Here is a 12,560-nt window from a genome sequence, read left to right as displayed (position 1 = left end):
GCCAACATTGAGCAGCGCCAAGTATATACAAACTTTAGTTACCAGTATGAGGAAGAGATACCAGCTGATCACTTAAGCAGATGGTGGACATATCAATTATTAAATACTTTGGTATGCTCATGAAAAGAAAGAAATAGAGAAATATGCAATAAATCATGCTTAAAAGTTCAGAATCATGAGTGATTGTTTGATTATTTGTGTAAAAGTCAATGCAAATCACTAAAGTGCAATTTTCCATGTATTTTGACATAAAATGCATTTTCCACACAAATAATGATACCTGGTGGCAATGATATGACATTCAGGTTATGAGTAGTAAAATTCCCTATCCATTCCCGTTTGAATTATGAAAATCGGTAAAGTACTTTTTTGAGATATATATAAAAAAAAAAAAACTTTTTTGTTTTGTTTTGTAGTGAATATTTAGGGGAAATGTAAGAATGTGGGAACATACTGAAATCCAGTGCATTGAATGTTGTTATTACAAACAAAATAAATGGCTTGGGATCAATATTGATGACTGATTCCTGAGTTGGGATAGGTGCCTAAAATCTACGGGAAGAGCCTTGAAAAATATTACATTTCTTTTGTTATACAAATGAGATGAAACTGGAAATATATGATTTAAAGGAGACCTCCGGATGATTTTCAGATTTTTACATTTGAACAACTATAAATTATTCAAATTCATAAACTATAAATTAGTTATACTGAGGACAGAGTTTCAGAATTTGTGATAATTGGGATGAAGAATAAGAATATTTTCAAAATTTAGAACAAATTGCAATGAACAAGGATGATGACATGGCAGAGTCACCATAAGTATATGCATGAGTTGGGGCTCAAGGAAGCAGAACAAAAGAAGAAGGCATGCATAGATTATACACAGGTGAACTCGCAAGCAAGCGGTATTGTAATGGAATTACACTGTATACATTTCTGAAATATGTGAACCTCCGATGTCATCATCCTTGTTCAGTGTAATTTGTTTAAGGTTTTTCAAAGTATTTTTTCTCTGCTCAAGAACCACAATAAATTCCACAAATCTATACATGGAGTTGTTGATTTATGTATACATGTATATAATGTGAAATTATGAAAATCGTCTGGAATGTCCCTTTAAGTATGACAATGTGTAAGGTATCAAACCGATGCCTGAGTGCCACCACAAATATATCATTTTATGAAAAATTGGCATAACAGAGAGAAAAAAATAGGAGTAAGCCTATGAATAATTTTGCGGACATGTTCGATCTGCAGGCCCTTTTTACGTACACGTACGTGGACCGCGGACGTACGGTGTATCTTTGATTTGGCATACATTTGTAGAAATGATGCAGGCCCAACTTTTAGCCAGTGGCATGCTGTCATAGATAATAGATTATACTATAGGTCAACGCCTTAGAACTACTGAAGGTAATTAAAGGCTATAGAGTTCATCGCATCGATAATTAGCTACCATACCTAGATCTTATAAGTTTGTGATAATTTGATTCAGAGAAAATTCCTATCAAGTTAGTACCTTGCTGCCACATTTTCTGGTGCCACTTCCGGGGTTAATTGGCTGACAAGGATACAAAAAAAAAAATAGGCCCCAAAGATAAAAATAAATAAATAAGAAAGCGAGTCCATAGAAATTCCCGGATCATTACCGAAATTGATTCGTATATTTCTTGTGTCCTTTTTGACTTTTCCTGCAACTTTTTTTTTCAATCCGCTCCAAACTTTTTGAGTTATTTATTGCAAACTGACTAACCAACGCCGATGATCATAATTATAGCCTCCCTCCTTGGCTGAGGTAATAAGCTGAGAAAAAGACTGCATAATGGCGACGGACCTGTCTTTATACTTAGGCCCCTCGTGTAGGCTATTACACTTTACAGGCCTACTCATCAATCCGAAAGCATCACGGTTGTACACGTGTGCGTGGGTTTCAGGTTGAGACGGATGTTTACAATTTGGCGCGCTCAGTGCAAGCGTCTTGCGCGGCGGAGCGCGCAATCTGGGTATTCCCCTTGGGCTATTTATATAAATAGTGGTCGGAAGCTACTGAGAGATACCTTGAACTTCATGGAGACCACCTGTCCTCCATGGTACCCACTCCTAAGAGAAAGAGAGATGAGGAGATCTTTAGGTCCGGATGAAGATGAGGAGCAAGAGGAGGAGCAAGAGGAGGAGGAGGGGGAGGAGAGGCCGAGGAAAAATAAAATGTCAGAGACAAGAGAGGGCGACAAATAACAATCTCCCATCTCTCCCAAAGCACGCTCCTGCACCAGCCAGCTGGCGGACTCCAGAATGCATTTTCCCCTTCCCTCCAAGGCTGATACAGTAAACGAAAGCAAAGTTCCAAGGATTATTAACTATCATGAACCACAGAAGAATCATCGTCGGTCGTTATCCTCGGCACCACTCAGAATTAGATTTTTTTTTCTCCTCATAAGTAAATAAATAATTCGTTGAAAATCATAAGAGTTCACTTTAATTTTCCCTGTGTAAATAATCAAATTATAATAGTCTAACTTGTTTACAATAAAATACACAATGAGTTTATAGGCCTAATTATGCTAAAGAGATTGAAAGATGAAAAGATAACAACAGGGGGCAGATAGATGCATAAGATTATGTTCCGTACATGCCTAATCGCTATTGTAGCAAGAGGATATTACTTTTTATCTTTTTTTTTTCAAACACGGATTGCACATTGCACACGTGATTCCATGGAATGTTTGTTTATTTTTATTATTTTTTTACTTAATCACTACTCTTCTTCTACTATTATCATTTAGCATCTCTTAGGCCCTAATATGTGTCTCTATATCTTTTCAACTTTTTTTTTTGAAATGGAAAGAAATTAAACTCAAACCAAGCCGAATCTAAGCAAATCATTTAATATCCCCCATATAGTCTCTTCAAAACAGGCAGAAATCAACCAATAAAGAGGGTACATTTTATTTTTCTCTTTTTCTCTTCTGTTATTGGAAACTTAATACTTATTTATCCATCTAAAGGACTCCATAGGGCCTATATAATTTCAACACCATGGATCATATATTTCAGTAGATAACATTTTCAGGTACTACAGTAATAGGGCCTATGAATACGTGGCAGTGTAAAAAAAAAATGTTCAAATGGTTTACATGCGATATTCTCTATTTTTGAGCATGATGAATCATTCTATATTCTTATATCCCAAAATGTCAAAAGAGATTTGAGGATAGCAAGAACTATAAACATTTCGCGTCTTCATATTTTTGTTGTTATCGGACTTCGAGAACGCAGGAACTCGCGAAATTCATGCTTACATCATGCTTACAAAATTCTCGTGGCTGACAAAATATGATGAACTCTTTGGAAGAGTGTTATGACATGGTATACTTGTAGTCCTTGAACTGGTAGATTTGTAGGGTATACTACTTGTATACCTACATTGTAGTATTATACATGTACTGCACTTCATTCATACGATTGGTACACGATGTGCGTATTCGTTGTGTAAAGTCGTTCAGCGGTTTGTACAATTCTTCATTCATACCATGTAGCGCGAGAGCTTTTCGTGTGTGTGTACGTATCCATCCAGCACCATACGCCGGGTCGCGTCAGCGGTGTGTTGGTATCTGAAGCGCCCAGCAGGCAGGTCACCGGAGGCCGGGAAGCATACGCAGGCGGACGGAGTATACGAGTAGTGTACAGATCAAACCGGCAGAAATCCTGCCGTGGACTTGAACGTTTACTTCTATACCTTCGCAGATCATCTGTGGATTGTACTAGTGATTACGCTCTATTTGGACGTATACAGACTGTCTTTCCAGAAGGATTTAATGGATTTTTAACTCTTAAGTTTCCGTTATTTCGTGTGTCGGACGAGATTATCATATCACTATGTGGCAATTAGTGGAACATTATTATTCCCAAAATTACTCGGCGATGTGGCTCGCCAATTTTTTCCACAGTTGGCCGCACATATCCTACAACGGGTTGAAGAGACAGAATCCGACGTTTGATCCCAGTAACGACGCATATGTACAGGTGATATTTCCAACATTGTCGAATTTCTTCACCTCTTTCTCAGTCAGAATGCCGTTCAATAAGGTCATCAAAATGACAGTTTCAGAAGCAAAGATGGATTGTAGGTTCAAGTAACACTAGATTCTATAACAGCCTACTTGTACAAATTGCACTTGTGTACAGAATTTGGGAACCATTTGGTGGGATGTAGATTTAAAAATAGGTTTTCATTTTCCCTTGACAAAACTTAGTCGAAGTTTTTGCCGAAGTTTTCTTTCTTGTTACCTAATATTAAATATTGTGTAACATTTAACAAAACAACATTTTATGTAGGGCCTATATATATATAACCTTATGCAAAGTATTGCATTAGAAAAATGTATGTTTAGATACCCGGAATACTAGTATACTGTTTCTTTATAATTCTATGATTTATGAAAGTTGAATGTGTGGTGCAAGTTGATGGATGCGACCTTTGCTTGCGCTCCCTCCCCCCTTTTTACTTAGGTAAAATGATCAGTCTCACATTATTCATCATCAATTACAACAAAATTCTGCTTCACCTTGACACCATTCTTTTCTGTCTGTGCATCATAAAGGTGTGCCATTGGACAAGAAAGAAAAGCAAGACATTGTGTGGTGCAATTTTACAGTGCCATCTGTAGCTCCATGCGTATTTGTGTGTGTGTGTGTGTGTGATGACAATTGAGAGATATCATAATTATATAAATGTACTACTTTATGAATTAAATCCAGCTGAAACAAAAAATGACTTCTGAGTTCTGATCCTGTGGTCTTCTCTTATGGTCCCCCCCCCAAAAAAAAAAAACAAGCAAACAAACAAACAATCTTAGCAGTTTAACAGAATGTAGGCCTACTCATTGTCCTTTAATATTCCAAGGGTATGATTATTTTCAAGGCAGCAGGATAGTTTTGCTGACAGGAATGACCAAAGATTACAAGTTGTACGCTAACTTTTTATAGGCTAAAGAAAATGAAGAGAGGGAAAAAGTTCTTATTTGAGTTTTACCCCCCCCCCCCAAAAAAAAGGGGAAAAAAAAGAAAGAAAACAGAATACCACCCCACCTACACTATTGTATACTCACTCTCGTTGAAAAGGAAAGGAAGTACAATTTATCAACCAAGTTAACAGTTGACAGGAAGTAATTTACAAAGTAGCATGAGAGTGTCCTGGAAAAAAAAAAAACCACCAAAAAATATCAAAACAATAAGTGCAGTGAACTCCTCAGGATACAGAAAATAAAAGTGAACTTACAATGTTTTATAGAGCTTTCTGATGCTGCACATACTTGTCAACATTTGAAAGTGAAAGAGAGCTGTGTGGTATATTGAGAAAGTTAAAAAGAGCAAAGCAATGGGATATCCCCTCAACCTGTTATGATGTGAAACTTGTTTGTTTTTCAATATGACATTGTGTGATTTGGTTCATACTTTATAAGGTGTTTTGTATGTCTGTAGATTAGATTAAAAAATTGGCAGTCGGTTCGAATCTCTAAGAAGGCTGCATTCTATTGGGAGAGTTGGCAAGTATGCGTTTGATTTTGTGGCATTATTTACTTGATACAGATTGTTATTATTTTTTTTGTATGTACAGTACGTAGCGTTCATGTAATGCTGAAAAAAAAAATCCCTAATGATAGATTATGGGTTTAGTTGGGGGGGGGGGGGGGTGGCGGGAGATATACAGTATATGGAAGTTTCCTCTGATTTGAGCTTTTGCCCCTTTGCACACTCATAGTCACTAGTGCTTGAGGTCACCCTGTATGAAATGATAATAATGAATGACAATCTAATAATATGATCTCTTGTAACTGGGCCTCAGGTAGCCTGTTCAGTGCCAGCATGGCTTTTCAGGAAGGCCCAGCCATCAGTCTCCCCCCCCCCCCCCCCCAAGCATTGCCAGTATCTATTTTTGCACCAGGAACAAGAAGGACATGCCGAACATGACATTATATGCTCTGAAACTGAGGCATAGACCTGAATTTGGGGGTCTCCTCAGTTTTAATTGAGTTATGAATACAGGAGCCTTGCATATTTTTTAAGCTGGGGCATTTCAGAGTGTGGTTTTAGTTCTGCCCTTCTCAACCGATGGTCCACACAGCTCTTACAGGTGGGGCGGGATGTGGGCCAAAAATGAAATAAAAAGACTCATATTCAACCTTATTGGGCCTCGAAAAAAAAGTGTGAGCCAAACTGGGCCTCCTATTGAAAAGGGCTTAGAAGCATGGGATATACATTGTAGTTGATATAAATGCTTTGAACCTCTTCTCCTCATGAAAATCTCTGTGTGTCAGATGAACCTGCCTCCTCCTCTTCTTTCTCCTCTTCTTCTTCCTTCTTCTTCTTCTTTTCCTTCATGTAAAGTACAATCCATCTTCTAGTATAAAAATATTTTGTACTTTTGGCTGGCCAGTGCTAGTGCTCATGGTGTTTCAAAAGAAGTAACCAAAAAGTAAAGAAAAAGCAAGTAAAAACAACCCTGTCCCTTTATTAGCAGAGTTGGCTGTACACCTTGTTCAAGAGTAGCACAGCCCACAATCTCCTAGCCCTAGGGCAAGGATTTGCAGAGAGGCCTACATTTTGTGTAAGGTGGACTCTCTATCTGGAAAGAAGGGATGTTTGTGAGCCAGGGTTCTTACATTAGGAATTGTTTGATCTTGTGATTTCGTCCTCTTGAATGTTGCAACTGGTGTGGCATCATAGTAAAGTTAGTGAGATTTCTACCTGGTTGTTAATTAAAGCATCTGTATAGTGTATAGGCCTACTACTTGATATATACCCCCTTCTACCAGTACCACCTGCACTGGTCATACCAGCTTTTTTTTAATATATTTTGTTTTTAAAGATCTACATGTACATGTAGATTCAATTCATGGATCATTAAAGCGAATCCAATGTTGGCCCAGCATATACAGTACCCGGAACTTGGTGTCCTAGTTTTTAGACTGAACAGCAAAGCTGTCATTGACAAGTCAAATCACCAACTGATAACACAATGTTCAGTCCTTGGAGCTTCGGTTACCATAACCTCCCCTACAGTTCGATTAACCAAGTCATCCTACATAGCTTTCATCAAACAAATGTTGTTGATGTTGGATGATATTCATTGGACACCTACTGTACGTAAAGTCCCAATGTATTTATTACACAAATCACTCCACTTTTATGTACAAACAAAAAACAAAAATTCAGGTCCCAAGGTAATCTTATCTAATTCTAAGTTTAGAACTATATACTTTATTTGTTTGGCCATAAAAAAAACATTTTAATGCATAATGAAAGAAAACTGTCGATCCTTAATATGATTTCATTACTTGTTTGGGAGTTGCATGTGTTGATAATTGTGGAGAGAAAAAGTTACACTGTATTTGTTTAACCCGTTGAGGACGAGTCCTGAGTATATTCGAGCAAGTGTCTATGGGAAAGGGGAAATGTTAAATAGCAAAACCAGTCCGTCCTTAAAGGTCCAGTTTACCTTTGGGAGAAGTGATTTTGAAATTTTTCAAGATATCACCTTTGATGCATATGTGTAGATCTGTTGTATCACAAAACGTCCTACCATATATACAATTTTCGCAATAAAGCCTAAATATAAGGAGATATCAGTATTTTTCTCAATAAACCGTAACTGTAGACAGTTTAGTCTAGAAGTATTCTTATTATAACTATTGTTCACATTTTGTGTATTTAACAACGCTTAACATTGATAATACAGATTCAATTTTTTTACAGTGGCTGTTTCTATCCCTCACTCACATTTTAGAACTATTTCAAAGCACTAATGCTGGGTTTTTGTTTCATCTGCAAATGGTAAATTATGCCTTTAATGGGTTAAAGAATTAACAAAGAGTTGCATGAAGAGACAATAAACACCCAATATAGGACAGTTGTACGTGTACGCAGTATATAGTTACAAGCAATAATTTTGGTTTCGGTCAATCACACACACACGCACTTGTACAACTTGTAAAACTCTTAATTATTCAATTACATAATATTTTCTAAATGAAATAGCTTTACTACATAAACATTGCCTTTACCTCTAAGTGAGTGAGTGAGTGAGCGCCTAGGCAGCTCCTCATACTGCTCCATCTCTTTTTGCTTCTAAGTACTGTCCAGTGGATTTTTGTGGTATATGTTCATGACCAAGTTGTTGTGTATCGCGTCAGGATCCATCAAGACCGTCCTGAAGCTGTTAAATGGTCAAATATATGACTAAGTTGACCATATATTTTTCCCATGATATGGCTCTACACACTTGACTGGGGTGCCATTTCTAAGAGACCTACTTGACTGAGCAACCTTTGGGTCTTTTGAGAAACCACAAAGTCTATTCAGCTACCAAGTACAGTGCTCTTCAATGTATTGTCCGGGGCAATAGTTGCAAGCCTCAGCAATGGAATTCCCTAATGCCTGCACAATTGCCCTGACACTGCTACTATTCTTTGGATCAACCCAAGCTTACAGGGAGCCATGCATGCTGTGTGCAAGAAGTACCTGCATGTACAGAAGCTATGGGAAATCTACAGATGGATTGAAATATGCATCTACAAGGACCCCATACTATGCAAACTCTGTGTCTACGTTCCAGCTTTTACTTAAAGCAGGAGATGTGGATCCCAACCCTGGACCGGAAGGAGAAAAAACACCTATGAGACCGAAAAATGTCATCCAAAAGGATGGTACACCACCCTACGTATCACAGCTGCCTAACTCGAGGATTATTCGTTATGACGCAACGTTTCTTCATAGTCTGAGCCCCCCTCAATATGTGTCACAGTCCCGGAGGCTGCCGTTGACTATTTGGGAAACAATATCTACCCTTGGAATTGCAAAAACAAAAAAGACAAGACGAGGCAAAAAGAAAACCGGACAGTTATCTTCATCACCCATAAATTTGACTCATGAGTATATAAATCAGCCAGGTGAGCTATTACACATCGATGGGAAAGGATTAAAAGTGTCACATCTGAACATCTGCAGCTTACCAGCAAAATTAGATTATCTGAAAGATTTGCTTAAGAATCATGTTCTTGATATATTTACAATGTCTGAAACCCATCTGGATAATACAATTCTGGATTCTGAGTTGAATATAGATGGGTACAAGATAGAAAGAATTGATAGAAACCGAAGAGGAGGTGGGGTGGGAGTGTACATTGCCGACAGTGTCACATATGTGCGTAGATGTGATTTAGAATCATGTGAGTTGGAGGCTTTGTGGATAGAAGTCAAATGCACCAATGCTAAGCCCATTCTAATAGGAACGTTTTATCGTCCTCCAAGAGCTAATGTTGATTATCAAAATCATATTGATGAATGTGTATCCAGAGTAACAGAACTGAACTGTGAAGTCATCGTACTTGGCGATTTCAATTACAATATGTATTGTAAGAATGAGTCAAGGTCTGTTGATAAATTGTGCAGGGAAAACAATTTGAAGCAAATGATAAAAGATCCAACCCGTGTTACTGAGACCAGCAGAACTTTGATTGATATTGTAATGACAAACTTCCCAAACAATATTTGTCAGAACAGAGTCGTGACCCTTGGTGTCAGTGACCACAACCTGATATATGTTGTACGGAAATTGTATAGACCCAAGTTATCGCCCAAATTAATTACGTACCGATCAATGAAAAGGTTTGACCCGAATTCGTTTGTAACAGACTTGAATGCAAAGGATTGGGGTAACTGTCTAGTCCCAAGTGATCCTGATCAAGCGTGGTCAATCTGGAAACATTTGTTTTTGGATGAATGTGACAAACATGCCCCTCTCGTAACTCATAGAGTCAAAGGTAATCAAACAAAGTGGGTCACTGAGGAATATGTATCTTTATCTTATTTGAGGGATAGGCTGAAGAAGAAAGCAGAAAACCAAGACCAAACGCAAAACTCATGTGTAATTTGGAGACAATACCGCAAAGTACGGAATCATCTGAATAATCTACGTAACACACTGAAACGTGATTATTATCGAATGAGTGTTGCACAAAACAGAAGAAATCACAGACAACTGTGGAATGTTTTAAGAGAGCTAACTCCAAGTAGAAAGTCAGTTACTGAAAAGATCACAGGGTTGCAGATAAATGATACTCTTGATCATGACATTGGGAATATTGTAAATGAATTAAACAGTCATTTTGTGTCAATTGGTACAAATGTTTGTTGTAATGAAAAGTCCTTACGTACCCATGTCACATATAGCCGCGTACCCTATGTTGATTTCAAATTTGTTGAAATTACGGAACATTTTGTGTTAAACGCGCTACAGAAACTACAGACAAACAAAGCAACTGGTCTGGATATGATAGGAGCACAGCTGTTGAAAAGTGCTGCCCCGGCCATATACACACAGCTTACTCACTTATTTAATCTGACACTAAGAGCTGGTAAAGTACCTCGTGAGTGGAAAGAAGCTAAAGTCTCCCCTATCTACAAAAGCGGGGATAGAACAGACAAAAATAACTACAGACCGATTTCTGTTATACCAATTGTTATGAAAATTCTGGAGCGTGCAGTACACGATCAACTGCAATCTTACCTGATAGAGCATGACTTACTTGCACCGCAACAGTCTGGTTTCCGTAGGGGCCACAGCACTCATACAGTACTCACGTATTTTTCTGATTATTTGTTGAAACAGATGGATCAAGGGAAGTTAACGGGAGTAGTGTCTTTGGATTTTCGCAAGGCCTTTGATTCCGTCAACCACAGCCTTCTCTTAGAAAAATTACATACGTATGGAGTGCAAGGTATTGAATTGGCCTGGTTTACTAACTACTTAGAGAATAGGAGACAGAAAACAGTGATTGGTAAAGTAGAATCCAGCTGGGGTGAACTTGACTCAGGTGTTCCCCAGGGCTCCATACTGGGACCCCTCCTTTTCTCTACTATGATAAATGACTTGCCCAAGGTTACAACAAAATGTCAAATTATGCTGTATGCCGATGATGCTGTTCTCTTCTATAGCAGCTCAAATCCACAAGAAATAGAAGAGACTCTGAACTCAGCACTGCGATCAATACATGACTGGGTGACTGCAAATAAGCTGGCCCTGAACTTACAAAAAACCCAGTACATGATATTTGGTTCGCCACATAATTTGTCAAAAGTGTCTCACGGTATTTGCATCAGTGTAAATGAACATCAGCTTTCACAGGCTGACACTTTCAAATATCTTGGAGTCTGGTTAGACCCGTCGCTCACATGGAAGGAACACATTCAAAATACCAGCAAAAAGATTGGCGCGAGAATTGCTCAACTGTGCCGCGTCAAAAAATACCTACCACGAAGTAGTTTGAAACTTCTTGCAAATTCACTCATTATGCCCCTCTTTGAATACTGCTGCAATGCCTGGTCAAATTGTACACACAATACAAAGGATGTAATAATCAAACAGCACAAAAAGATGGCTAGAGTTATTACAGGAGCTGATGTTCGAACGCCGACTCAGGCAGTATTAGATGAATTGAGATGGGTACACATTGAAGAAAGGTGGAAGTTTCACAAATGCAAAATGGTATACCATGCTTTAAGTACTGAATCACCGTGCTATCTGTCAAACATGTTTGTCCAGTCTCAATCATTGCATAGTCACAGAACTAGAAGTGCTGTAAATTTGGGTCTAATCTTGCCAAAAACTCGTACACAGATGGGAAGACGCAGATTCTCCCATGAAGCAACAATAATCTGGAACCAACTCCCAAATCATATTAAACAGGCATCCTCAAAACAAGCTTTTACAAATCTGTACTGGAGGAGATGGTGAGACATACTTGAGAATGAGCGAAATAACTGGGTTACTAAGTTATCATTTTTTTTTTTTCAATTGACTTTCTCTTTTTCATTTCATTTTTTCATATGATATTAGTATGTGTGCCAAATGTTTTGTAGTGAAACATTTTTTTTTCTAAAAGACAAGAGTAACAGGAATACTGTGTTATTCAAGTGTAAGAGACAAATAGTATGTTTTGTATAGTATTTTTTGTGTTAAAACGGTGTTATTGAGAGTGATAGATGGAATGATAGTAATTCCGACTGCAGATGTAATACTGAGAGTATTTTTTTATTCTTTTCTTCATATGAATTCTGTGATCTCTAGTGTTGTATTTCATATCATGATGTACGTTTCATTATGCATGGATTGTGTACAAAATGATATCCAGTAATGTATTTTTTTTTTTTTTTTGTTCAGAATAATGTGTATGAAATGATTTTTTTTTTATTTGTTTGACAGCGTTTCAATGTACTTTTTTATTTCCTCAAACAATGTTACATATGGTTGGATATTACGAATTCTACACCATCAGATATGATACTGATTGAAACAGGATTTTTTTTTTCTCTCTCTCATATGCTATAGTATTTCAGTAATTACATATAATGAATGAAAGAAAGGTTCGGTGAGCAGGAAATTTGTGTTTATTTAGCTAGCCTGTTTTTAAAAAGACCCTGTTATCATATAATAATAAAAATGAATGAATTTGTGTGTTGATTGTTTCTGAAAAAGATTACAATTAGGCCTATGTAAT

At 37.5% G+C, this 12,560-nt stretch overlaps 1 protein-coding gene across 1 annotated transcript in view; it reads left to right on the top strand.

The window, feature by feature from the left end:
* The first annotated feature begins 3,711 nt into the window (after positions 1 to 3,711).
* LOC140232339 (protein tweety homolog 1-A-like) overlaps positions 3,712 to 12,560 on the top strand; it is a 118,472-nt gene continuing 109,623 nt past the window's right edge. The window contains exon 1 of the mRNA XM_072312469.1: positions 3,712 to 4,026. Coding sequence (XP_072168570.1) covers positions 3,880 to 4,026 — 147 coding nt within the window. The 5' untranslated portion in view covers positions 3,712 to 3,879. The remainder of the gene's footprint in view (positions 4,027 to 12,560) is intronic.

This window comes from Diadema setosum, chromosome 8 (genome assembly GCF_964275005.1).
Source record: "Diadema setosum chromosome 8, eeDiaSeto1, whole genome shotgun sequence".
NCBI classification, from domain to species: Eukaryota; Metazoa; Echinodermata; class Echinoidea; order Diadematoida; family Diadematidae; genus Diadema; species Diadema setosum.
This window is presented reverse-complemented; position numbering and strand designations above follow the sequence as displayed.